This window comes from Anser cygnoides, chromosome 5 (genome assembly GCF_040182565.1).
Source record: "Anser cygnoides isolate HZ-2024a breed goose chromosome 5, Taihu_goose_T2T_genome, whole genome shotgun sequence".
Lineage (NCBI taxonomy): Eukaryota > Metazoa > Chordata > Aves > Anseriformes > Anatidae > Anser > Anser cygnoides.
The window spans coordinates 29,597,007-29,624,683 of NC_089877.1; the positions used below are offsets into that span (position 1 = coordinate 29,597,007).

General features: G+C 44.6%; 1 protein-coding gene across 2 annotated transcripts in view; it reads left to right on the forward strand.

Annotated features, from left to right (window-relative positions):
- The window catches only part of GALNT16 (polypeptide N-acetylgalactosaminyltransferase 16), a 67,807-nt gene that overhangs the window by 24,271 nt on the left and 15,859 nt on the right, over positions 1 to 27,677 (forward strand). For both annotated transcript variants that reach the window (XM_048064927.2, XM_048064926.2), the window contains exons 2-9: positions 8,374 to 8,549; positions 11,573 to 11,671; positions 15,584 to 15,651; positions 17,595 to 17,660; positions 18,749 to 18,870; positions 20,491 to 20,578; positions 21,686 to 21,770; positions 23,136 to 23,239. In XM_048064927.2, coding sequence (XP_047920884.1) covers positions 8,374 to 8,549; positions 11,573 to 11,671; positions 15,584 to 15,651; positions 17,595 to 17,660; positions 18,749 to 18,870; positions 20,491 to 20,578; positions 21,686 to 21,770; positions 23,136 to 23,239 — 808 coding nt within the window. The remainder of the gene's footprint in view (positions 1 to 8,373; positions 8,550 to 11,572; positions 11,672 to 15,583; positions 15,652 to 17,594; positions 17,661 to 18,748; positions 18,871 to 20,490; positions 20,579 to 21,685; positions 21,771 to 23,135; positions 23,240 to 27,677) is intronic.

The following is a 27,677-nucleotide window of genomic DNA, read 5'->3' on the forward strand; positions in this document are numbered from 1 at the left end:
ACAGTTGTGATTCACTGGGAGGAAAAGGCTGAATGTAGGTCACTTGAGTTCGAAGGGAATGGATTGGTGCATCAGCACAGGAGGCACATGCACATGTTGCATCTGTGCAGACAGCATAGGTGGGGGAGTGGGCATAGGGAAACAATTAGTGATGGATGCATTTAATGAAGACCTATCCCACCGCCATTTGCACTGTCTTATTGGCCTCATAGGTACTACCAGGTAATCAAGAGGGCATAATCTGTGTCTTGATATTGAATGAGGTGCTATAAATCTGGGCTCAGGTAGTGATTATATCTAACACTTAGAAGACAAATAAAACTGTTCCTTTTTCTTCTTTGTTTTAATGACTCAAAATTACTTGGAAACCTGGGGCATTTTTAATGTATTTAAGTGTCTACAAAGACAGGAATATTTTGCTGGACAAACAAATGTAACAGCCTACAGTGCCTGACTGAGAGACCTCAAAACCCACTTTTACAAACTGTGTGTGTATAGCATTTAGCAGAGCAGTGCTCCTACATACAGTGAGTAGCCAAGATGGATTTTGCTAAGGAGGTTTTCTGTGTGATACTAAACAGATGTCTGAAAGCAGACAGCTTCATATTCATGTGACCATCACTTCTTTGTTCAAAACCTTCGTTCCCAGAGGTACTGTGTCTCCAGCTACCCTTTGGGATCTCTTTCTGACTATGCTGTTGTTCTGGTAGGGGTGCCAGTATCAACTGCTTAGTCCCTTAGATATTGAAAGAGCATGCTGTCATATGTCTTCTCCCTGACACTAGATGTTGTCATGGATATTTATGGATAGAAATAGGTGTGTTTGGAAAACAAGTGCTGTTTCAGGGAAGAAAAACTCACAGACCTCTCTCTCCTCTTTCATGCTGGTACTCAGTAATTTTGAAGACTTTCCCCTCACTCAGTATTTCAGTGTTTTTTTCACATTGGTTTTCTCCTAGAGAGAAATGTAGAAGCATAATAAAGGATTTCTGTCGCCAAAAATGGTGTCCTTCATGTTACAGTAAAATTTACCAAGTAGGAGAAAAAAATATCTCTACCCCAGGAAATGAGATGAAGATCAAATGAGCACAAAGCCAGATGTGTCTGGACATGCGTGTGTTTATACAAATTCAATGTATACAAATGTCATAAATATAATAAAAGCAAAAATTGTCACAGATTTTCAGTTTTGTATAATGGACATCTGTGTGCATTAGACTTCAAACTCAGGGAAGAAATAGGCATTGGCAACTTCATCACCTCATCTGGGGTCTGGATTTCCATGCTTCTGAGCAGCTTTATTTCCTCAAAGTTGCTTATAAGGTAGCGCCCTCAGGCATCTGTCTTTGAAGCTCTTTTGGCTTCCACTGTTGCTTTATAACACTCCTAAAAACAAAAATCTAGAAGGATGCCCCAGGGCATCATGTCCCCTCCCTCCAGTTATTGGCAATTTCTTCTTCCCTCTGGTTAGCTGGGCCAGAAAGCTCTGTGGGATGCAGCCCTTACTAACTGCTCCAAGGTCTGTTCAGGGATTATATGGCTGAATCAAAGATGGACATACTTAAAAGGTTACCCCCTATTAAATGTAGGGAAAAATCTGTCTTGGCCAGCAGTAGAGCACAATAACTGACAGTATCATGCACTTGTCTTGCGAGGTTGTAGAATAAGTTTCATCTTCTCAGGTTACCGTTCAACAATGAATATACAGCAGGGAAAATGCCTGTAGTAACATAATTGTCTTTATTTTTATCTCCCCCCACTCCTTTTGTAAATTTCTCTTGCACAGATTTCCCTCTCTTGTGTTGCCTACTTTCTTCCCCAAAACTGTCTAAAACAAGACCAGCTTGCCAAACCATGGCAAGTCTGTTTGAAAGGTAGTGGCCAAGCCTTGTCCATCAACTCACTGTTGTGACCTGTAAGTTGGCATCATCCCATTTCTAAATCCTTTACGCCACCAACCCCCAAGGTCCAGCTGCTTGTGACACACACACCACAGGAGGATGTGATGTTTGCTGCATCCAGGCTGTAGGCAATAACATGGAAAACACCGTGCCATCTTCTGTGTCTCTTGGAGGAAGCTCTGAGATTGGTGTCCAAAAAGTGATGGGTGTGGGGAGAAGGTTGCTGTGGAAATCAAACACAGAAAAATAGTTGCTTTGCCTTTCTTGCATCATACAGGGTTTCTACCTTTTCAGGCCACATGCTTGAGGACGCTTTCCTTGTCAACAGCTCACAGTCTGATGAAACCGAGGGAAGGAGAGAAAAACAAAATCAGAAATGCTTGATAGGATCCTGTGGCGTCCTAGCTGTGAAGCAGGGACAGAGAGAAAGGACTTCTCAGGGCTAAACCAAAAGAGTAGAGCAGAGAACGGCCTCTGCATGCACAAGTGGCAATAAAACCCAGGAAGAACAGGGGGTGAAGAGACATCTTGGGCAAGTATCAGTGTTGAAAAGCAAGCCTAGCAGACTCCCTGCCTCTCCCTCCCACCGTCCCTTGGGATAGAGCACTGAGTGGCTACAGCTCCGTTTGTCACAGACCCTAGAGAAAACCTGTGAGCTGGCAACCGCAGCTTGCTGGCTGCAGCCTCTTTAAAGGGGACATTGAAAATAGCCTCTGCTGGGGACCCACCGCTGGTCTCTCCAGCCCCGTTTGGAACTGGCAGCAGGCCTCACGATAGCATAGAGCTGATGCCAGTAGAAAATCTCTTGTGATTGATTGCTGGTGTGGGAGCTGATCAATTCAAGTTGCTTTACGACCTCCATCGTGTTACTCCGGTTTGTGCAATATACAAACTAAACGTCAAAATCAGTTTCAGAGTCCTCTGTCAGCGCCTGCACTTCTCAAAGAACAAGGGATGGTTCTATTTAATTGTGGTAACTTTTATTAACATTTCATAACAGAAGTTCTGTAAGAGCACGGTTCCCAAACCACATTTAAAAAGCTTTACACAGTTAAAGCATGAATAAAATAGGGCCTGTTGCTGTCAGGCACGGCCTCTTCTCTTAAAGTATTTTGTGCAATTTAACAGAGAGGTTTATGGGTTATTCCATGAGGAGAAAGAGCTAAGTGCACACTGGGATTCCTAAACCCCCTTTGGGAATGCAATACCCCCTCTAAAACAATTGCCATTGGTAAAAGGCATTCGAGACAACATCTCACATATTCAGCCCGTTGACAGTACCATGCTCCCCAGCAAGTAGGATTTCCTGGGAATTTCTTGGGAGCTGCTGCAGCTCCCAGTCCTGCCCTGCCTGTATGCTGTGCCATTCGGAGCCCATCACTGTGTCGGTGTAGGGGCTGCAGAGCAGCATGTGTCTCCATAGCATCCCCAAGTGCTGTCGTGCCCAGCAGCTGGTTGCTGGTGGCAGTGCTGTGCTGTCCTCTCTCGAGGCTTATCTTCAGGTCACTGGGGCAGTGTGTGGAGCAAGTGGAGTAAGTCCATTCAGGAAAAAAAAAAAAAAAAAAAGGACCCCAGCAGTTCCACTGTGTTTTTCAGAGGTAACTTGGCCCCAGCTTGTGCTCTGAGAAGAGAGGATCTGCTCAGCCAGCCAGATGAGCAACAAAATCCCAAGAGCTGAAGCTGGCATTGAACCAGTTTAGAGGGGAACACCTCTGATGAAGGGCTTTGGGCCTGTGGGGTTAGAGGGAGAGAGGCACTGGCAGAGTTGGGATCACTGTGGTGGTGGTACGTGGGGGCAGTGGGATAAATCCCCGTAAAGATCAGCCAGTTCCAAATAACCTGCCATGGGCAGAGACACCTCCCACTAGACCAGGTTGCTTAAAGCCCCATCCAGCCTGGCCTTACAGTCTCTCTGGGCATCCTGTTGCAGTGCCTCACCACCCTCTGAGTGAAGAATTCCCTCCTAACATCTAATCTAAACCTACCCTCTGTTAGTTTAAAACCATTACCCCTTTTCCAATCACTACACTCCCTGGTAGAGTCTCTCCCCATCTTTCCTGTAGGGTCCCATTAAATACTGGAAGGCTGCTATAATGTCTCCCTGGACCCTTCTCTAAGCTACATAACCCCAGAAAGATATGTAAGAGCTGCAAAGTATACATCCTGTCTTAAAACTGGTGTGAGGCTAACTTCAACTGCAAAATGATTAATTATACTTACCCCTGTTGAATAGTGATTCCTTGGGGCCCATGGAATATGGTTATTCTTTCTGAGTTTGGCCAAGCCAAAAAAAAAAACATCTTGGGACTCTAAGTTCCCAAACTGCTCTGGTTTTAGTGGCTGTTTTCTCAATGTTGGAATTGGTGTGTATGTGTCTGGTGGCAGATGATGGACAGAGGTGAATGGTGCTGTATATTACAGTCTGGCTGTCTTACAAGTGATCAGGCCTAGAGCTATAGCACTGTCCTAGTTGAGAAATGAGGCCCTCACATGTTCACGGATGTGCATGGCATTAATTCCTTTCCCTTAATCCCCTGCTTATGGCATTAATTTTTCTACTTAAACAGTTGCTGGTCCCTCGAACCATGTCAAAACACACATAATGATGTGCTTTCAACATCCAGAAGAGTAGCTCAGTCCATCCTGTCACTGAAAGGTTGGAACATGTGTGCAAAAGAGAAATGGTAAAATGAGATTAGAAGGCTTACAGTATTTCCTAAAATTTTGGTGTGTGAATTGTGCTGGATGTTGCAGTAATGTTTGGGTCAAATCTTAGTTTGTGCAAACTACTTTGCTAATCCCTAGTCTAGACACTCAAATTTCCAGTGCCTATTAATCTTTTTCTGCTTTCATGTAGCATTTTTTTTGGGTCTGTCATAGCACATCAGTCAAAAGGAACTGGGTTCTTCTGCTCCTGTAACTCCCAATTGTAGTTCCAGCCTCAAGCATGGGGGTACAGAGTGTTTAGCCATATAGTTTATGGCAATGAGCTATCCTGTTGGTTTGGTAAAAACCCTAACTGAACTCAGCTGTACATAATGTGCCTTTAATGTACCTAAAGCTCATATATGCTTATATTGAGTTTCTCCTCTAGTGAGAGGTGTTAATGCAAAGGGAGAGGAAGGAGGGGGTTGATGTCAGTCTGCCCAGCTCAGAGGAGTTTGTGGGGGAACTGATTACTATTTCATGGAGAATCTGTGCTGTTCCTGTTAAGTATGTTTTGAATTAACAGTGATGAATGTCCTATAGTCAAACATCTGTGCTCTAGGGAAGGAATCTGATAAAGCAAGTCAGTCCTTTAAAAAGAAGCTTTATATTCACTTTGCTAGGCTTTTATGTAGCTGTGTAGACACCACTGAGAATGGTGTTTGCTCTCCTCTGTTTATCAGGCTTCGCTTTTGTGTTGTTTGTAATGAGCTGTAATGTTTATGGCTTTTCTGAGGAACTGCTACCATGGTGTTTCTTCAGGTTTTTTTTTGTACTAGTTCAGTCCTGCTGAACTCTAGAGGTTTGAGTTCCTTTATTGAATTACAGGTATTGTTTTCAGATACTTTTTACATGCATTGAGATAATTTTGAATTCTAATCTGGCTCCCCAATGTCTCTGACACCTTTTGCTGGATTTCTTTGGGGTTTGATAAACATTCTTAGTCTCAAGATCCAAGCTATTTATGAAAATACTTAAGAGCCCTGGATCCAGCACCCCTAAAACCTGCCCTTGCCATAGCCTCTCTGCTCTGACAGTGAACGGTTGGTAATTGTGCTCTGCCAGCAGCTTTCCAGTCGGTTTCAACCCATTCTCCTGCAATTTAATCTAGGCTATTATTTCTCTAGCTTACTAATGATATCTTATAAGCCTGTATCAAAAGGCTTCCCAAAGTCATGATGTGTCATATCTATTGCTTTTCCAAACCCCTAAGACTGATTACTCCATCACAGGAGAAAATTATCTTGGTCTGACATGATGTGGTCCTGTCAAATCTCAGTTGGCTGCTATTTATTACCCTCTTCTCTTCCTGGTGCACACGCATCGGCCGTTTGATTACTCGTTGCAGGGTCTTTCTGGGTGCTGAAGCTAGGCTGTCTGAGTTATCATCCCCCGAATCTTCCTTCTTCCACATTTAAAGAGAGCATGAAGAGATACCAGCCGAGTTAAAATGAGACGTGTTCTTAACTGATAACTAATTCCTAGTGCTTTTTATGTATGCATCAAATTTAAAAAGTAGTAATGTGAGAACCATGCTAGCTAGATGAATTACCTACAGTAGTTCAAATTAAACGTGTTGTGGCCCTGAGGACAGCGATGGGCCTGCCTGTCCCTGCCCACCCCTGGGGCTCTCACTCCCTGCCCAGACGCCATGTCAGCCCCAGGGCCACCAGCCCCAGCCCCAGCGAGGCCGCAGCAGGACGGGGCTCCCGCTCCCCACAGCCCTGCTCGGCCATGGACCCCACAGAGCTGGGCCCATGTCCCGGGCCTTGTCTGGTCCCCAAGGAAGGTTCCGGGGGCTGAGGCTGCCCCGGGGCCCCTGTCTGCCTGCTCCTGGCTGGGGTGGTGGGATGGGGTCAGGCCCTGCCCCGCTGCCTTCACAGTGCCCTGACAAAATGGCTCCCGCAGGCTCGCTGCTGCTTCCAGCGTTTTGCACAGTGTTCGTGGCAATATAAACCAAACCCAGCTGTTGCTTTTCCAGGGCTTGGGGAGACAGAGATGAGTAGCAAAGGGCAAGTGAGTGACCGCAAAATGTTTAAAGGCGCAGGATTAGCTGGGGTTTTGCTACACAACATTTTGTTTTCTAGGATGAGAAAGAGAAAGGAAGCTCCATTTGACATAACTTCAAATATAAATTAGAGGAGGAAAACATTTCAGCTTTTAAAGGAACCAAAGTAACTATTTTTTCCTTGTACTGAAAATACAACCTCAGGGAAAGTCTAAGAAGCAAGGGAGGCAGGGGCTGGCATCCCCACTGAGGTGCCTGCAGTGGTGGAAGAGAGGCAGGGTATCTGCCAAAGTGTGCCTGAACCTAAGCTGGGTAAATCCATGTGCAGCAGCTTGAGTATGCTGTGTTTGATAAAGTTTCTTGTACTGAAAGTAGTGTAGCTTTGTATCCCATGCCAAGACGTTTTCTCCATTCTTGTATGGTCAGAAAGGGAAATCTGAGCATCAGGCTGACCTTGGCTATAGTAGGCATAACTTTATGGGTCTTTTTCCTGTTTTCCTCCCCCTCATTTCATTCATCTTCTCTCCAAACTGAATAGTTATAACCTTTAATTTCTCTTCATCCTCCAAAAATGTATTTCCAGAAACTGGTTTGACAAAAACTGTGCTCTGGCCACGACTGCCGAGCTGTCACTGATTTTATATTACAGCATTCATCATAATTTGTTTTCTCCGTCCTGTTCTAAGTCTAGACGTTTGCTCTCAAAAGCATTTGGACGATGCTCTCAGACACATGGTCTGATTTTTTGGGTGGTCCTTTGGGGACCCAGGAGTTGGACTCAATGATCATTGTGGATCCCTTCCAACCCAGGATACTCTGTGATTCTACTTTTTGTCCTATATTCCACCTCTGCAGACCGAGTGCTGAGGTTTCATTGAGCTGTCCGTGGGGATGCTCAGATCCGTAATGCAGGTGGTCACATTGAGTTTGCAGTCCATCAGTGTGTGTGAGTAGTTTAATTTGTTTCTTCTAATGTGCATTACCTTGCACTTGCGTACACTGAATTTCATTTGCCATCATCTTGCTCAACTGTTCAGGTCTCTTAGGGTTGTCCACACTGCAGAGCAGCCCTTCTCAGAGACAGTGACCCTACGGGATGGTCTTTGAGTTTTGGCATTGTGTTGACTCCGTGACCTGGGAAAGGAAATTAAGAAGCCTTTAGGGAGTGGAGAGGGATAGTCCTGTTGTTTTAGCTTGTGTGTGGGACTGGGGATAGTCATACGCAGTTTCCAGCTTTATCGTGGACTTCCGTGAGACTGGACAAAGCTGAGCAAGGCAAAGGGGGAAACCTGTTAAATCAACTCCATCTGTGTTCATAAGCAGTAGTGAATGATGAAAGGCTGAAAATTTTCCTCAAAGTACTGTGTTTCAGCCATATTGGCTGGAGGTTGTTCTCAAGCCCATGCTGTCTGAAAGGGTTTCCAAATGCCTGCAGTCTTGCACATTCTGTGTAACAAGTGCTACAGAGAATTTGGCTCCGTCTCCCCTATCAGGAAAGCAGCTTTCAACTGAAGCTGAGTCGGTGAGGATAGTGAGGCCTGCAATTTTCCTCAGGGAAGGCAATTATAACATTACATCTGTGAGGGTTTCCTGCTTACCTTTCCAAGCTCTTGCCTGTCTTGCTTTCTGCCATACCTGAACTACTTGCAGATAATGTGGCAAACAGCCTCCCTTAGTGTATGCATCCAAACATGTTACGTGTGTCTAAACATGGATCAGCTGCTCTCCCTGATGCTCTGATGCTTATCTCTGCTCCAGATGACAAGGGCTCCCCAAGGAGAGAAGAACAGCCGGAGGGGTTTTGATGAGAAGGCTTACTTGTCCTCAAAGCTGCTGAAGGCTGGAGAAGACCCCTACCGCCAGCATGCTTTTAATCAGCTAGAGAGCGACAAACTCAGCAGCGACCGGCCCATACGGGACACCAGGCACTACAGGTACTGTGCAGCCCTTGCTCCACACCATGGCTGCTGCTTGCTATGGGGAGTCCAGTGCCATGCTGTGTTGTTCTGCAGTGTTAACAAAAGATGCCTTTAGTTTTTCTTCGCCAGGGTCCGTTTGTTACTTCGCTTTGTTTCGTGGTTAATCCGCAAAGGTCTCAAATGCACAAAGACCTCTGACTAATTCAGTCCCAGCCCAGCTTGTTGCTTTTCTAGTATATCTTCTCCTAGGTCTGAGCACCATCCTGTTATTTCAGCTTTTGGGTTTCAGCATAGCCCCTCCATTGCAGCTTAAATTGCTCAACTGGCAGCTGTTTTTTTGTATAACTCCCCCCACACTCCTGGCTTCTCAGTGAGCCACTGTCCTGGCTGCAAGGTGCACAGCTGTTGCAACATTGCTTTACTTCGTTTTTTCTCGCCTGCTGTGTGCCCTGGCTGTCTGAACTCATTTGGTGTGTTCTTTCTAGCCAGAGTGTTACATTTTGGATGAAAAGTGCTGAGGTGGGGATGAAAATAACATGATTTTCATCTTCATACAGTGAATATTTCATGGCTTGCAAAGTGCTGGTTGTTCTGTCCTTGTTTCACTGGGGGTGAATTTATTCTGCTGATTAAACTCATCCTTAAGTTACTAATAGTGCCCAGGTAATTATTTTGTACCTTCTTCAGTACAGAAAGATAACATTGTATCTTGAAGATGATAGGTTTGATAGTGATAGGTTAGTGCAGAACAGCCTACTTCAAAGAAGAAAAAGTAGAAGCAGAGTAACCATGCCTGAGATGATGGTCTGTCTGGGCTGGAACCTAGACCCAGTGTTGCAAAGCAACACCTCTTAGCTTCTGGGGAAGGGAAACCAGGCATCCAGTTTGACTGAAACTGCGAAAGGGATGTCAGGAGAAACGGAGCTTTGTGAGTTTGCCAGCACTGACAGCCATCAGGGTGCTTTGTGAATGTAAGCGGTTGGAACCTCGGTTGTGAGATGAAAATCTTGTGGTCCCATTCCCTGACATAGTGCTAGGGATTGGCTTGCTAGTGACTCAGAGGCAGCGGTGCATGTCCTCCCTTGCTGACAGATCTCCCTGCCATGCAGAACTGCTGTTTTCTGTTAATCTGCTGTCATGTTCTGGCCTAAAAACAGCTTCCTTCAAAGAGGAATTATTTATTTTGATCTATGATCTGTGGTATCATGCAGAGCATGCTTTTTGTGAAAAGCCGTGTCTGTGCACTTCAGTCTGCAGACAGACATATATGCTATTCCATGGAAACGTATGGCCGCTTCAGGCCCCAGCTTTGCAAACATTCCCTTAAGCAACGGGGAGTCCCTAAGCAGTGTATAATCAGGGCAGATAAACCTATTACCATGTTCCTCTTTTTTGCAGGGAGGTCAGTTTGGAAATGAGGGAGTTTTTGAGTACCTTACATTGTAACAACATTGGAATGGTTGATGTGATGGCAACTTAGGATGAGGACTTTTTTCAGCTGATACAAGTTGGATGTGGTTTGAGAAAGCCTTTCCTTGTGTCACAAATGGCTCTAGCCTCAGGTTAAGGAGTCAAGGGGTCAGCAGGTCACTACCACATTATTTTTTCCTCAGGCACCCAGGCAGAGGTTGGGCGTACTTGAGTCCACATCCCACGAGCTGCTTCTAACCTAGCATGTAGCTGTTTCCTGATCCAAAGCAAAGGGAGACCCAGCTTTCAAGCACAAACTTTATCCTTGTCCTCTGAGATGCTGCAATAATGCTGAGATCTTAGAAGGTCTCTCTCAAGTAACACACACACCTGTCTCTTTTGTTTTTCCACTTCCTGATGACTTAATACATTTTACATTCATTACTTCATGGATCTATTTTGAAACAGTAATAAGTGTGGTATGTCTCCTGTCTGATCGCATGTTTTTCACTTTAGTCTTTTCAAAGCTTCTTTATATGTTTGAAAATTGCTGTAAGAAGTAGTCATCTTAATAAAATATTGCAATGAAAAATAGTAGTGATTTAGAATAGTTGTAAACCAGTAGGATTGAATGTAGTGATAAAAATAGTTAACAATTTTGTAATAGCCATGAAAAAATAGTAACTAAATGTAGGAGTACAAGTAGTGGCTATAAGAAATGAATTATATTCCTTCTAGCGATGTATTCAGTCTAAGCTTGGTCTTAAGTAGTTAAGAACACCAGGCCACAGTTTCAGGGGTAGGTTCTTTGCCAGGCAGGAAATTAGTGCAGACTGACTGCTGCTTGATATTGGCTGGAAGTTAAGGTGGCAGCATTCTGGAGGAGCAGATCAGCCCAAATCTGCTATTTCTAATACCTGCCGGAATTGGATCCAGGATTCATATTTGTGAGTTGTTCTCCTCCAAGAGCCTTTGTTGTCCACAGGGTATAAGCAGCCCTGGTGCAAGCTGATTCTGAGTTAATTCTTCGTTCTGAGTATGTGAGTGAATATACATACCTAACATTACAAAGTCGGATAAGAAGATAAGAGGAATTATTTTCCCTTGCCAGCTGCAGTACTAGTGTTCAAAAGAGAAGCTGCTGAACCTCAGCAGCTCTCTGGTGCAGATCACAGTACTAGGCAGTGTTTTCCCCTCCTATAAATGAGGGGGGAAATGTCCAAATAATTCAAATTGATGTGTGGATCTACCATCTCCATGCATCCTTAGCATGTGCATGTCCCGTGCATGAAGAAACAAGAGGTTACATGAAACACAGGTGAATCCTCGGGCTGGAATCCATGTTACTGAACATTTGTTCCGTATGAAAGCCATGTGCTCTCTTCAGCATGCAGCATTATGAGTTTAGGTACCAGGGCCTCAAAACTTTGCCTTTGAACAGGCTCAGCTCTTGTTAAGCTCTTCTGACCCTGGTACAGGGGCTGCTGAGCTCCCCTTGCTGCATCTCCACTGTGCTGTTTCTGGTTTTAGCATATTATTCTCTTATCTTCTAGAAATTCTAGATGTATTGCCCCAGCAGCTGCTGGTAGATGATGTTTGGCTCACACTTCTTCTCTTTCATGTTGCAGATGCACCTCTGTACGCTATGATCCAGACCTGCCAGCTACCAGCCTCATCATCACCTTCCACAACGAGGCCCGCTCCACCCTGCTCCGTACGGTGAAGAGGTGAGTTCAGCACGGGGTGCTGTGCCCAAACCACGGTGCCTGGAAGGCCACCACTGGTGGGTGTAGACATTTGCAGTGGTTAGGCAAGCAAGGTTTGCCTATTTTGTACTAGTGGCTCTTGATATCTGAGTATCAGAAGTGGCCAAATCTGACCACTTAAGTAGGTGACATAGGGCTTGGCAGCATCCCCAAGCAGATGGGACCATGCAGTTATCTGCACCACAGAGCAATGCTACAGCTGCTCCTTCCCCTCCCCATCACCCCTGCAGAACCTGGGGAGGCTCTTTTCCTTTTTATTTTTACATAAAATATGCCCTTTGCCCTCTGACTTATCAAGCATTTGCACAAATGGTCCCTGAAGCCTGCAAGCAGGTCCAGGAACAGCTTGTGAAGGCTGAAAGGAGAGTGAATTGTCCAGGTAGAAGGTTGAACTCATAGTATCACTAGCAGGAATGCATTATTCATCATCATAACTTCTCTTGTCAGGTCCTGTGGGCTTAGAGGAATGTGCTTTGTGAATAAATAACAGGCTTGTTCAAGTCAGCCTGATGGCTAGAAGGCTGGGTTTCTGTCTGCCAGGTTTGGTGCTGCTGTGTTTCCAGAGGCCTGCATATATTGCATTAACACATTCTGCCTTTTTACCTCTTACCATTTCCTTTTCTCTTGAACCATAAAATTAGTTCTGCGGAGCCACTGTTCAGAAAATGAGCAGATTTGTTTGGAACTACAGTGCTGCTAGGGCAACAGCAGATTTCTGCTGATTACATCATAGGTCAGACAATAAATGGCTAGGTGCTCAGAAGCTGTAGTAGTGTGATCCTTAAGAAAGATCTCAAGGCAGTCAATCAAATAGCCAGATGCTATGATAATTAAAATGTAGAGAGGATGACATTCAGAACAGCAGTAACCCATAAAGAGAGAAACTGATATCCAGGTCCTATGGGGGTGATATGTACTAATGAGCAGATGAACATTGCCAATGCATTAGCAGGCCAGGCTTGCTCCAAGCGGGATCAGCTTGAGTAGGTTGCTCACGTCTGTGTCCAGTCAGTTTTGAATATCTCCAAGGGCAGAGGCACTGCAACATCTCTGAGCCTTCTCTTTTCAAGGCTAAACAATCCCAGCTCTTCCAGCCCCACTTCATACATATGATGCTTCAGTCCTTAAATCACCTTACTGGTCCTTCACTAGACCTGCTTCAGCACGTCCTTGTTTTTCTTGTGCTGTGAAGCCCAGAACTGGACATAGCACTTAAGAAGTGGTCTCACCAGACTCTCAGATGTGGTCTTCTGCAACCCAGAGCCCCCAGCAAAGGCCTTGAAAAATGGATGCCATAGAGACCAGGCCCATGCATGAATAGGCCATGCTGCTCTAAATCCCGCTGGTCCCATGCAGAGAGCCCTTCAGATGAACTTTGGTTAGTTTTCAGTGTAGAGGAAGAAAACTGTTTAAAAATATCCAGCAAGTGACTAAGAAGGTGTGTAGGGAAGAAAATGGGAAATGGGCTATCCACCAGGACCTGTGAATGTTCCATAACAAATGGCTGGCATCCTTGGTCCGGCCACTGCTGCGAGTCCATCAAGAGCTGCATGCCTGCTTGATCTCTTCCTTGGCAGGCCATAGCTGTCACCTGCAAACCAGTTACTTGCCTGGCATCCTGTTCTTCTTGGAAATAACTGTCACTCAAAAGCCATTTTGAATAATTGGTGTCTCTGCCTGATTAGTTGTTAAGTGATACCATCACGTGTGTTGCAGTGATGATTTTTGTAGAAGGGAAGATCAACTGCCCTTTCTTTCTGTTTATTTCTGATTTCAGTCTGTATTGCAGCTACTGTTTGTCTGTGTAAATGCAAAGGTGAATGGTCAGGCTTTAAGTCAAGGGGCTTGAACAACTGTTGGTGGTTCAGTGCCTATGCAGGCAGCCTGTATAAATTATGCATAAAGGATGCTGTTGCAATGCTAGAGTGTTTCGTATTGTAACTTGTTATGATGACAATTTAAATAATGGCAAAAGAGGAGACAATTTTAGAGCAAAAGAAAAAAGAGATGGTTCTCTGCTAACATCTGGAATAAACGAGTATCTGTGAACTGATGAGGGATGGACAGATCAGCAGAGAAAAAAACTATTGCCAGTTGCTGATTTGGTGTCGTAGGACAGAGTAAGGACACTGAAAGAACAACAAAGCTGTGAGGAAAGACGAAGGTGGTAAGGTATCTTTGAGATGAGGCAAAAGTCTGTGTTTCCACGGTAAAAGGCAACTGTCATTTGGATTTTGGAATCCTAATAATACACTTTGTTCCCAAGAGTAATTGATTGTCATGCCAGTCTCGGCACCTCACTGAAGGGAAATAGTAGGATTACTGTGTTTGTTGTTAAAAAACAGGCGAGATGAAGCGCAAAGAAGATAAAGTACCTTTCCCAAAGATCCACAGCAAATTATTGCAGAGCTGAGAGCAAAACTAGACATTGAACAGGAAGCTGTGAACTCTTCAAGAACGATTCCTCTACTGGGGGATCAGTGGGCAACTGAGGAAGGGAGAACAAAGTATTGGCTTTTTTGCCAGTTATGTTAACTTGGAAGACCTGAAACTTGTGGAGAAAATGTGAGCAGCGCTAGCAGTCGAGGTAGTGGGAGAAGAATTAGAATACCATTTTACAGCTGTTATGCTGCAGTATCCAGCCAGTCTGGATTGCTAATGCTTTGCATTGAGTTTGCATGGACAAGTATTTCAGGACAGGGCAACCTTGTCTGTAAAATATGCAGATAATGGCTGTGCTGGGAGAAGCTGCAGTTATAAATGCAAAGAGGAACATCTCCCACCTCCCACCTCGCTATGCAATGCTAAAGGATCCAGAGAAGTAAGAGCCAAGAACAGCAAACAAGGTTCAGCTTTGAAAAATGCAAGCTCAGGCATCCAGGGACATATAAGCTCAAAATACAAATACTCTTGAGACGTATGAAGCAGCATACATCTGAAATAGAGTGGGATGTGATACTGAACAGCAGAGCAGTCAGGATTTTGCAGTGTGAGACAGCAGAAAACTAAGGAAACTTTGGCTCTGTATGCAAAGCCATCATTGTTGCTACTTAGCAAGACAGTAACTTCTTTCTCTACGGCCTTAGTGGGCCATTCCCAGGAGTATGAGATTATGCTTGTTGTGTTTCTTGTATAGAACAACAAAAAAAAGCCAAAAAAAAAAAAGAAAAGAAAAAGAAAACCGAAAGTACTTAACCAACACTTTCCCCCAAATTACTCAAAATCAGAAGAGTAACTCCCACTGGAATGAGATGGGTTGCTAGAACCATGAGGACAGTGTTGACCTCTGATTTTTAATGTTGAAGTTTGCATAACTGTCCTCTTCACTGGGGTGCCCAAGTGTGAGGGGCTTTCAGCATATAGGCAGTCTTATTGGAGGCAGTGAGGACCTGCCTGCACATTTGCTGAAGGAGGCTCGAAGAAGGAGTATGCAGTGTGGTTGTAAAGCCAAGGGAGGGATTTGAAGAAGGTCATAAAAAATTAGTTCAAGCGTTTAAAACAAACAGAAAAGACAAAAAGTAACTCCAGAGTACTGCAGTATATCAACCTCTGTAGAGGGTGGAAGGTCTTACCACCTTTCCTTGTGTGCAAAAGCCTCAGCGTCCTGCAGACACAAACTCACTGCATTTCTGGTGGCGTTGCAAGGCACAGTGGAAGCCAGCCCAAGGAAAGGTGTGTCTCAGCAGGTGTCATGGCTGTTTTGAAAGAAAGACAAGTAACAACCGAAAGGGGTACAAGCACAGGGTTACCTCTTCCATTGGCGTTTGTTATTCCTGCTGTAATGCATGGTACAGCAGACTTGTGTCAGCCCTGCCATTGTCATTATTTTGGCGACTCACGGAGATTGTCTTTTTCCTCTCTGGATCCCTGTAGCGTCCTGAACCGCACCCCTCCCAGCCTCATCCAGGAGATCATTTTGGTAGATGACTTCAGCTCAGATCGTAAGTATGGACCCATTTCCCTTGCACTTGTTTTTTTCCCCCATGTTTCCCATATTTTTGTTTGCTCTATTTAGTCCCCCTCTCTCCCAGAGATTCCATCATGTCTGTGTGCAAGAGAAAAGCACAAGGGAGGTCGTCTTTGTATTTGGTTTAAGCACGTGCATGGCAGAGGCCAGAGCTTCCTGCTTTTTTTGTCCAGTACAGGTAGCTAGGAAAGCCTGCCTCGGCCTGCTGAGATATGGAAGCGTTGCTCTTTTGATTTTGCAGCTAAATACTAAGTAACTTTTATTTTTTTTCCTTTTTAAGTTGAATGCTGAGGTTGGGGGTTTAAGACTCCGAGAGCCTCAGTCTGATTTAGATAAGGACTGAGCAGCATCCAGCTGTTGGGGTTGGGTGTTTCTGAGCACCTCTAAACAGTCCTAAGTGTGTCACATTCAGCACCTGAAAATTCCAGCATAACCTCAGTGGCCAAAGTGTTCCAGATCAACGCCGATGGATCTCTGGCACCAGTACTGCACAGGGCTCAGCCAGAAATTCCCATTTAGGTTCCTAAGTGGAAAAAAAAAATCAAAAAGCCCCATCCTAGGACAGTTCTTATTTTTCTCGCTGGCAGACAGATATCTGTGGTCATACAGCTACTCCACTGAGGCACCTCCATAGGGACACTTTAGTACCTGTTTGATGACTCTTTGCTTTAGTATCTACCTCAGTTTCTGCAAAAATACAGAGAGTCTGCCAGTGCTGGCAACTTGTTAGAGTGATGTGCTCCACTCCTGGAGAGTGAGTGACTAGATAAAGGTTCTTGTACTTACTTGAAATGGTGACTTAGCCAAGATGAGTGATGCTTTCTGTTGTAGCAGCTGTCCAGCAAAATCTCAGTAGACTTTGAGAGCACCTGCCACTTTACTTGGATGGTGCAGCAGCTGCCAAAGTGCCCACACAAGAGCAGTATTTCAGATCGCATGTGTCCTTGAGAGTGGAAATGCTCCTGCAGGACTGTGCCAAGAGATGCACTTTGGATGACGGCTTTTGTGTTCTCCCCAGAGTGCTGAGTCTGTGGGAGGATGAAAATGGGCAAGGGGGGATGTAAGACATGAAAAGGAGTGTGAAATAAACATGGAAAGCGATGAGGGCTTGGTGAAGCAAGGGAAAAAAAGTGTGTTAGAAATTGTTATTACTGTGACTCCTGCTAGGGCAGGAGTAGAGAGAGTGCAGTTCTCAGGCAGTGTAGCCCATGGCATCCTGCAAAGCCCGTGCAGTCTTGGGAACTTGCATGACCTGGTGCTTTGCTATGGCTGGGCTGGACATGGTAGCTGCTGCTCTCCATCATGTTCCCTGGGCAGTGGAAATGAGGGATGGCACGAGATTCTGGCAAGCTGCCAGCAAAGCCCTCAGTTAGGCACCCGTGTATTAATCTAATAGCATCTCCAAGGAAGCAGGTCAGATCCCTGTGACTTACATTAAATAAAATCAAGCAGAAACTGCCTTGAGAATAAATGTTGGGAAATGCCCAGATGAGCCGCTGAAGGCAAAGAGAATGGATGAGATCACTTTATATGACAGGCCTCTCTTTTACTTGGCACTTCTGCAATTTACAGCCCAGGCTCCCTACAGCCCCTCAGTTTTATCATCTCTCAGTGCCACATTGCTAACATATGCCCTGTCGTTCTTGTGAAATGCTGAGTTGTAGGAGGGCGACGGTCTGGCCCATTGGAATATCAGCACGCAAAGCTTCAGCTGTCTGAGGTGGACAGCAGGCAAGCAGCGCTCTTTTCTGTACCCTTTAGACAAGAGAACTAAGGCCATCAGGCTGCATAATGTGATACCAAGTGAAAACAGAAATTCCCCTCCCATGGAGATGCAGGAGAATAGTTAATTGGAGCTCTCTGTTGAAGCCAAGTAATTCATGCATGCGTGCCAAATGTTTTTTTGCTTTCCTTAAGCTGAGGACTGCCAGCTCCTTACCAAGATCCCAAAGGTCAAGTGTCTACGAAACACTCGTCGAGAAGGTGAGTGTGGAAACTTCGTAGGTGCAAAGTTTTAGTGGATTTTCCCACGTGGCCCTGTTTGCCTGTCAGCTGCATATGTGTTGTTTCTTACCATCACAGTTTTTTTGTTCTGTTTTGTTTTGTTTTTTCGATATAAGGGTTTGGTGTCCTAATGTTGTAGGTCTGTGGACAGAGAACCTGTCTTATCAACTCTAAGGCTCTCGTTTTATAGTTTAAATAATGACAAGTGGTATCCAGAGGTCCTGGCTAAAACAAGGACCACATTTTAAGATCTTTATGAGTATAGGTGCAGATGGAAGATCTGTCTTTTTAAACTCAGAGTGCAAGGTAACAAGCCATTTAGGAGATGTGGGAAAGGGAAAAACAATTATATTATCATAAATAAATACAATTAAGGAAAAAATTGTTATCTCCTTTGTGCATAAATAGTAATACTGACTTACCCAGCTGCTCTCTAGTTTGACTCAAATGTTCTGGGTGGTTTCTAAAGCTGTCAGTGCACAGCAGGCCTGGAGCAAGGGTCTGAAATGAGAGACAGGAGTCACTGTTCCATTCATGAAAGTCATCCCAGGTAGTGGGATGGTCTGTAGGAAAGTATGGAGATGTCTGAGAGCCAGACGGACACCTCTGACCACGGGGCAGAATAAAGGAGAAAAGGGAGTAGATAAGAAGGAAGAAAGGCAGCAAGAGAGTAGAGCTGGTTCCTGTTTAAGTGGTAAGAGAGGCAGCGGGGTGCTCTGAGGGGAGAGACACCGGGCAGGTGTGGCCCAGGCAGCAGCAAGGTATGTGTGGGAAGGGCTGGAGGGGAAGGGGACTGTCATCAAGGCAGGAACCAGATGAAAGTTCAGTGGAATGGACAGAAGTGGCAGATTAGGTCATTCTTTGTGTGCTGGGAGGGCTCACATTGTGGTGTGGCCCTCAGCGGATGCCCTGCTGTAGCTGCTTTCTGCTCCTGACAGAGGTGTGATAGCGGAGAATCATCTGGTCTTCTCATGCTATGGCCACACAGTTAGTTTATTTTCTGAAGGAGGCTCAGCTGTTTCCCTCCTTAACCTTCTGGCTCCTGTGCCGTCCTTTCCTCATCGCAGGGCTGATTCGCTCTCGGGTGCGAGGAGCTGAAGTGGCCACCGCCGACATCCTCACCTTCTTGGACAGTCACTGTGAAGTCAACAGCGAGTGGCTGCAGCCAATGCTTCAGAGAGTGAAAGAGGTGAGCACCATCTCCCACTCTGGGCTAGCTGGGGCTGGCCTGCCTTGTGCTGATGAATCCTGTGCCCTTGTGTGCTGTGAACAGCGTCAGCAAGGACAGAGCCTTCCCAGGTAGTCCTCTTTTCAGGCAGGCTGTTACAGAGGAAGGTACAGCCTGAGCTAGATGCGCAACAGATCCCTGATGGCCTTCATACATTCTCCTGCCGATGTGACCAGGCAGGAGGTGCTGAGTGACGGGAGCTTCCCAGCACGGAGGAGCTGCCTGTGAGTGCAGGGATGTCCTTTTGTTGGCTCACTTGGGAAAGGATTGTCATGAGTCTGGAAGAGTGAAAACGAGACAGGAATATTAGCAACTGTCACCCTGATTGCATTGCTGACTTGTATCCATGTCTGGCTTACAGTGGAAGAAGGTGAAATTTCAGGGCCAATGACTTAAAAGATTCTGCTTTTTAGTCATGCTCAATAAATCCTCCATCTTGGAAGCCCATAAATATTTACTTTACTAATTCTGTTTAAGTCAAGCTACAGCAGTATGGGGTTCCTAAGCAGCAAGAACCTTACTCTCTTCCTCAGGGAAGGATCTAAGTTGCAAGTGGTAGGGTGCGAACTCCAGCCTTATTTACTGAGCAGATTTCAAGTCAGCCTGTTGCAGACCTACTTCATACATTCCTGGTGTGGGTCCAGGTTTGGATTTCAGTCTTACCCTACCCGGTCCTAGAGCTGGCTGGTTGGAGCAGTGGCTGGAGCATCGAGCTCAGGCACTGCCTACGTACTCTCTGTGCAGCTGTCACAGCACTAAGGGGATATGCATGAACAATCGGCTCTTGCTTAGGCTGTGCCATGCTGGCCAGCCAGGCCACAGCAGGAGGAGCTATTTCAAGGCACAAAATGGAGGTTTGGTATGAAGGCTGGGGAGGTTGGCAGGTGCCCGATAACCAGATGATGTTTCTGGAATTGCCAGCTCTCTGTTTCATCATAGATTTCAGCTATCACAAAGCTGTCTTTAATGCTCTGTCTCATGATGAAAACTTGTTATAATCTCAAGTTCCATTTACTAAAAGGATTGCAAAATAAGACTGTAAACAACTGTACACCTCAAGGCCAGTAAAGTATCCCCAGTTCCTTAATATTACATTTTTTTTCATTTGGCACTACAATTCTTAATTATGGAGCCTTGATTCATAACACTTGTTAGGGAGATGTTTTTTTTGTGGGTTGATTGTTTCTGGGCTGATGGCAATGAGTTAATTCAAGGATGGCTGAGCAGGAAGCATGCTGTCAATAGATATCAAAAATGAGCACAAAACCTTAGGGACAGTGATTCACATCCTGTGACTTGGGCAGAAAATAAAGAGCTATTTCTTAGCAGCACTTCTGGGTATCGGGGTCCCACGCTTCATTCCCCATTTCCATGGTGTACACTCGGCTAATACCCACCATCTCCTTGTTTGGATGTTGTGTACATCCATCACTTGCCCAGCTGTCAGAACTATGCTGGAGAAGCCAAACAAAAATTTGCATGTTACATGTGCAGCTTTGAGTTTTTTATGATCTCTGGCAGTTTTACCAGACCCTCAAGAAGAGCCTGACTGTTTTTTTCCCCTTTCTCTGTCTCCTTCAGGATTATACCCGAGTGGTGAGTCCAATCATTGATGTTATCAGCCTGGATAATTTTGCCTACCTGGCAGCATCAGCAGATCTGCGGGGAGGTGGGTATAATGAACGGCTTGTGTAAGCTTGGCCTGAGGGATGGTGCATGAAAAATAATTGTTGTTCTCTTCAGCTCTACAAGAAAATAGTGAGGCTCTTTCCTGATGGGTTCTCTGTCCTCATTTTCCTGCAACTTGCTAAGTCAGATCTTTTGCAGAGTTGAATTAAAGCCCAAATACTGTTTTTTTCTTGAGCTTACGTCAGTGTCATTGTGTCTTGCAGTATCAGGGCTCAGTTAACTGGTTAACACATATCACCATATCCTCTGGCCACTTTACCTCCTGCAAGTGAACAGCAGGATTTTTAGGCTGTGGCACTCAGACTGAGCAGCCAGGCATGAAACACTCTTCTTCTGAGCTCTGTTTTTATGTTCATAAACCAAGGAGATCACTCTTTATGGGTTCCAGTAAGGGAAGGAAGGTAATAGGAAAGAAGATCAGTGAAAGCCACACCTACAAACTCTTCACTCTTCTTGTGCTACTTGTGGTCCTTTTAGCATCTAGGGCTGTTTCTGCATGATGCAATCTGCTCCTTGGGAGAGAGCCACTAGAGTAAGGAAGAGGAGATAAAACTCTTTATTAGCACAAGTGTCCAGGCTTTGTTCCTATGTGGCTAACCTTAACAGTGGTATAGTGCTAGTGACTGCTGTGCTCAGCTCTCCACCACAGGCCAACTGTAAATAAATGGTAGGCTCAGAGGGGAAAATGGTTAAAATGATCTGCAAGCCTTTGTTTTCACAATGCGTCGTGTTCCACCCCACAAAGTGCTTTGATTAAAGCCTCATAACTCTGGTACGCAGGGAAGTGTAAAACAAACTGGCCAAAATGCAGCAGCACTAATTAGTATATCTCACACTGACAGTACTCTCCTGAAAATGTAGAGTGGAACTGAGCAGAGACCTGTACTGCTAAGGGATGAGGACGCCAAGACAGTAAATTGTCAGCTTCCTAGCTACATTAAGATAGACTCTTACTATTTTGGGTAGACAGAAAAGGGAGGTCAGGGAAGGAAAGGAGGGTAGCTTGTGATGTAAGGGTGGAGGCTATCACTAAAGCTAGTAGAAAACCAAGAACAAAACCTATCTGGTGTGTTTCTTTTCTTCACAGGGTTTGACTGGAGCCTTCACTTTAAGTGGGAGCAGATTCCTATAGAGCAGAAGATGTCCCGGACAGACCCAACTCAGTCTATAAGGTAGCTGTCTGTGATGGACTGTGTGCAATCCTCTAAATGCCTTTATAAGCCTTCACCTTCATGACAAGCAATTCCCTTTATGGCAAACCTTCCCTTTAAGGCACAGGGATTGCCTTGCTGAGGACAAGATACCACAATGTTCACTCAATAATGACAAAATCCCAGAATCATAGAATATCCTGAGTTGAGGGGACCCACAAAGATCATCAAGTCCAACTCCTGGCTCCCCACAGGACCACCCAAAAATCAGACCATATATCAGAGAGCATTGTCTAAATGTTTCTTGGAACTCTGGCATGCTTGCTGCCGTGACCACTTCCCTGGGGAGCCTGGTCCAGTGGCTGACCGCCCTCTTCGTGAAGAACCTTTTCCTAATACTCAGCCTGAACCTCCCCTGATGCAGCTCCATGCCGTTCCCTTGTCTTGCTCTCTAAAAATCATGTTAGTTCTGAAGAAATCTTGCAATGCATTGGTACACTAATCCTGAGAGTATTGTTCCATGAATATAAGAATAGTAATTATATACTGTCACAGGCTTGTAGTCTTGCCATCTCTGCAAGCTACCTATTCTTGTTCTATATGTTTGTTTTTGTGATCTCCCTCACTCAACACTCTGAATGCCTCAGAAATCCCTTTTTTTTAATTACCTCTGTCTTCCAGGTGGAATTAAGGAATTAAGGAATGAAGCAGCTAAACAGTCACCTTGGGAAGTGTAAAGCAGACCTGGGAGCTGAATCTCACCTAGTAATTTGGGCATAGAATTAACCTCCTCTCCTAAATAAGTGTGTCCATGGACAAAATAGATTGTGTTGGCTGGAGCAGTTTATTGCCAGCCTTGCTGCTGTGTACAGGGTTCTCAGGAATGTAGAGTGTGACAAATCCTGATATAAAAAGTCAGTGCTTATCTGTATAGGTAGACAGCTTGCTGTTTGTAGCATAAAAGTATCATTCAATTCCTTTGCATAATTTGTGAGCCTCTGTTTTGCACTCAGGAAGCAGCCAATTTACTGATTGCAGAGCAGTACATGCAGCAAGGCCCCTCACACCATGTCTGGCTGGTGAACACAGTCATCAGACAATACCCTTGTCATTCCTTCACACTGCACATATTTGTGTAAGTACAAAAGACAGCATTTTTCAAGTAGTCCTTGCAGCACCATCTGAAAAAGGAGGAGGAACTAGTGAGGGGCATCTCAGAAGTCTCCTGTTCATGCCCCAGCTCGACTATTTTCTTGTTTTGGATAGATAGGATTTGTTGGGTCTGAACAAATTGTCTCTTCTCTAAAATGTAGATGGTGATGATGGTGGTGTTGCATGCACTTGTACTTGTGATTATTTAGTGTGGGCTTGTGTTTTCTTTTCCAGAACCCCTGTCATAGCCGGAGGCATCTTTGTGATTGACAAGTCCTGGTTTAACCACCTGGGAAAATACGACACTCAAATGGACATATGGGGAGGAGAAAATTTTGGTAAGCTTAGGGTGTTTCAGGTGAATGATACTAACTAAGAACCACTCTGCAGTGTTCGTCACCTAGCTGAACTCTTCTTTCAAGGGACTGATCCGCATGTTGATGTAAGGCTACGGACATGGTCAGGTAATCCCCATGTTGGTCAGAATTGTATCTGTATCTTTGTGCAAAGTAAATGGAGGCTCTTTGAGGTCCGGACTATCACTGTCTTTCATGCAGATGCACTATACTATACTTATGTACTTCTATGGTACGAATAAGTAAAAAACAAAACAAAACAAAAGTCCGGATACTTAAATTGTTGCTTGCTTTTGAAGAATACTTCTCCAGTCCTCCTTCACATGACAGTCTGTGTCGACCCAACTCTGCAAGGGACAGTCACTCTGAGATTCTCTTCCTATAACTGTTCTTCCTTCCTAGAGAAGTCTGAGTTACTCTCCCAGCTTCATAGCTCTGCAGAATGTTTTTCCTAATAAAATAAGCCTCTTTGTAAGTGAAATTTGTGTATAAATACACTCAGAATGAAAACATTTAGAAGCAAACTAGAGCTTCATAAACATCTGAGGAATTCACAGGCCCAGGGTGAACTGTCTATTCAAGGGCAGTTACCTCAGGATGTGGTGCTGAAACCCATCTCCTTGCACCTAATGGCGGCACAGCTATTCCAGGGATCTCTCTTTCTCTGCCCCATGTGAAGGAATGCTACACTGTCACTGGGGATTAGTGACAAAAGGAAGAACGACATTGAGAAGATGTTCAGGGAGACCTCAAGTATTTGGGGCATTCATTTAGAAATGATGTAGGTGGAGCAGACATGACAAAAGCTTTCCTCTGTTCTTCAGTCAAATTGACTTTTCTCTTGCTTACACTGGCAAAAAAAAACATATTCTGTTTCTACAGCTTCCATAAATATCACAGATTTGTAAATAAATCCCTTTAAAGAAGAATTTATATGGCATTTTCTAGCACCTGAAGGGCCAATTAGGAAGACTGAAATAGTAAGAAAAAACTTTTGTTTCTCTGAACACAGCTGGGAGAGGTGCCATTTTCTGAAATTCTGTCTGAAACCAAGAAATAATATTTTTGTCTAGTAACAGAATATCAAGGTACCAATTTTTAAAAACAAAATACTAATAATGCATGCTTATGCTCTCAGTTTGCTGAGGTCTTGCTTCAATATTGTGATATTCATGATATTAAAAAGAGTTGTTCAACTAGCAGTGCTAGTAGTGTCTGATAAGTGTTGTAGGCAAAAATAACAGGGAGCATTTACCTAGGCATGAGGATCTGTTTTCCTGTGTCCCTCTGACTCCTCTGCACAGACAACCTCAGCTCCTTGCTGTCACTAGCCCTGCTCCAGCTGCAGAGTCAGCTGCTTAGCCATCATGCCAGCCTCTCAGCTGCAACTGTGTAAAAGCTGTAAACCCCAAAGATAGTGAAAGAATATTTATTTAGGCTTTTCATTGTCTGCTGCTGCCTGCCAGGGAGCCTAGCATTGTTGTTTGGTGCGTATGCTAGTAGCTGGTGCTCAGCAGAGCTCTCTGCCGTAAGTGGCAGTAAATTACCTGCACACCCACAGCCCTTCGTGCCTATACAGATGACAAAAACCTCCACAGAATTGCTTCATTCTCCTCCTTCAAACTGCTCTTGTACAGCCTGACAGTGGCTGGGCCAGGCTGTGTAGAATTGGGCTAGGTGTTCGGGGCTTGCCAGTTCTGCCTTGTGCAGTTCCTGTGTACATTTGTCTCCCATCCCTTGTCTCTTACCCTGCACCTTGATTCTTCTCTTCAGAAGTCAAGGCTAAATGCACAATGCTCTGTGTAATGGGGCCCGTCCCTGAGATGCCTTGCCACAGCCCCAGTGTGATGATAGCAATGGGAAAATATTTTTAAAACAAGACAGACTACTTTTCTTCTCTAAAGCTAACATTTGTTCAGCTCGTTGGCTTAATATGAGGCAATGATTCAAATCAGTGGCTTCTACATTCAGCCTGTTGCTGTTGCATAGCAGAAGGGTAGAAACCAACCTGTATTTGACAACAAAAAGTATTCATTTTCCTTCAAAAAGTATTTAGAGTGGTGAATTTATACCCTGAAAAAATGTTTTCCATACGTAATTGAAAATTAAATTCTGTGATCAAGGAAAATGTTGATAATGTTCTGAAACTTTTTACTGCGAGTTACAATTTTGAGTGGAAAGGAACTGGTTGGATAAGGTCACTCTTTGTAGGAGGGGTGAGAGAGTAGCTCTGACTAATTTGGGTGGGTGAGAATGGCCACAAAGGCCATTTTTAGTGTTTCTTTTTTTTAACTTTTTTTCCACACGGAAACAGTAAGAGAATGTATTTTAAGAGCTGGACAAGCCCTGTGCACACAGCAGGTAAATAGGAGTGTTCTGGTAGTGATTACCAGCTGCCAGAGTATTCTTCCAGCTGGATGTAAGCTGGTTAAAAACTTTTTTTTTTCCACTGCATGGGGAAAAGCCACAGTGATTAAATCATTTAAAACATATATGGACTAGGCCAGGTTCTGGAAAGCATACAGCAAAAAATTCTCATATGCTTTTCATCAAAGGATGCATGAAAGTCCTTAATAAGTTACGCTTGATCTCCATTCTCTTTTCTGTGCCAAAAACCTGCATCCTTTCACCCCTTTTCTGAAGAATTCTGTCATCTGCAAACCTGGTCGTGCAAAGTCTGTCTGTGTGCCTAAGATACGAATATGGCATGAGGATACCTCTCTTGGGAAATAGACATTGCTTTAAGTTAAACCTACTAGATTGAGAATTTTGTTTTTGTTATAGGCCAGAGTGAATCAGAACCTCATTTCAGGAGAGCAAATGCCAGCTGGACACAACACCAGACAGAAACTTATGTCTTGCCCCCCCCCCCCCCCCTTTTTTTTTTTTATTGGAGCCCTTCCTCTATTTGAAGCTGGAACTCCCTGTTGAAAAGAGACTAAAAACAATAAGCTGTAGGAAAGGGTCAGGGAGAGACTAGAGTTAGTAAGAAATGCCACAAAATACAGTCCACTTATTTAGAAGCTGGATTAAATATTTCTCCCCCCTATTCACCCAACCAACCGAGTGAGAAACACACTACACAATTTAAACAACCTTTCCTAGGAGCTGGAGAGGAAAGCTGTGGAGAAAGATGAAGAGCAAAAGGGTGTTAGTGTGTGTACATGCTTTGAAACAGCCATTAGATGTGGATGCATCATTTCTTTTTTAATTTCTAAACATCAGAGCTCCATAATTCGGGCATTACTGGAGGGAGATCCCAAGTGAGTAATTTTTTTGAAGTAATCGGTCTACACAATCTGAAGCCCTTTTGTAAGGACTTGATCAGAAATCCCAACCAACTACCCAGCTAATTTTCCTTTTCCCTCTTACTTCTTCTCTTCTCACCGACACATGAAACACAAGCAGAAAACCCCTCCGGTGTGGCAGTGATTAAACTTGTGAGGACAGACCCATAAGCCTGAGCAAGGTCATCTCTCTTCTGTGATGCAAATAAGTGCCTGCACATCAAAGCTCCATGTTCTTCTAATCCTTTAAGAAAATGTTGAATTTAGCTTCAGGACCAGCTGAATTTCTTCAGGAAACAGGGTTCTCTCCATATATTTATAATCACGCTATTAGACTGATTTCTGCTCTCTGTAGCTCCCCCAGCAGGGGCAACAGGTGACATACTGCAAACCAGTCGTCCTCTTTCTATTTTATTTTTTTGACATAGCCAAGCAGAACAAGAGCAATGAAGCACCTTAAGGTGTATAACATGTTGACACAGGATATACTGCCATTGCTGGAGGCTTGGGAGAGGCCAGTGGCAAAAGTAGAGGGGCTCCTTGGCTTGTGGTACTCAGTCTGCACAGTGAGTGTTCTGGGCCCCAGGTTAGGGAAATGTGTTTGCCTGTGTATGTACCAGTCTCCTCAGCTGTGCTATTATCACATTGCGTGATGTAGAGAGGACAACCGCAGATCATGTCCAAGCAGTGTTCAAGGTATTCTGCTTTCAGGTGGTAACTCAGGTGATGTAGCTGGAGGTATGGGGGAGAGGACTCGGCCCTAAGCATTGCCTTATTTTCTGTGCCCCCATATTGTTCTCTTCTTTCTCCTTTGTCTCCCAAGTCCCTTCTCTTCCTCACGTGATTTGCTTTACACAGTGAATTCTTTTTTCCCTTCCATCCACATGTTGGGTGGGAGAGTTAGAGAAGTCCAAAACAAGATGGGCGTGGGGGTGATCTCAGTCTGTTGCCGAATGCTGTCCTGAAGGCCTGAGAGCATCCACTAGGATCTGGTTAAATGGAAAGGTATCTAATTGAATTGCTCTGGGGACCAAAGAGAGGAACGGGACTGGAGAAAGTTAAGGGAGTCTCTGAGCCACAGGGGTTGCCTCCATTTTAATGAAGGGAGGAGAGTTTTTTCACTCTTACCATGG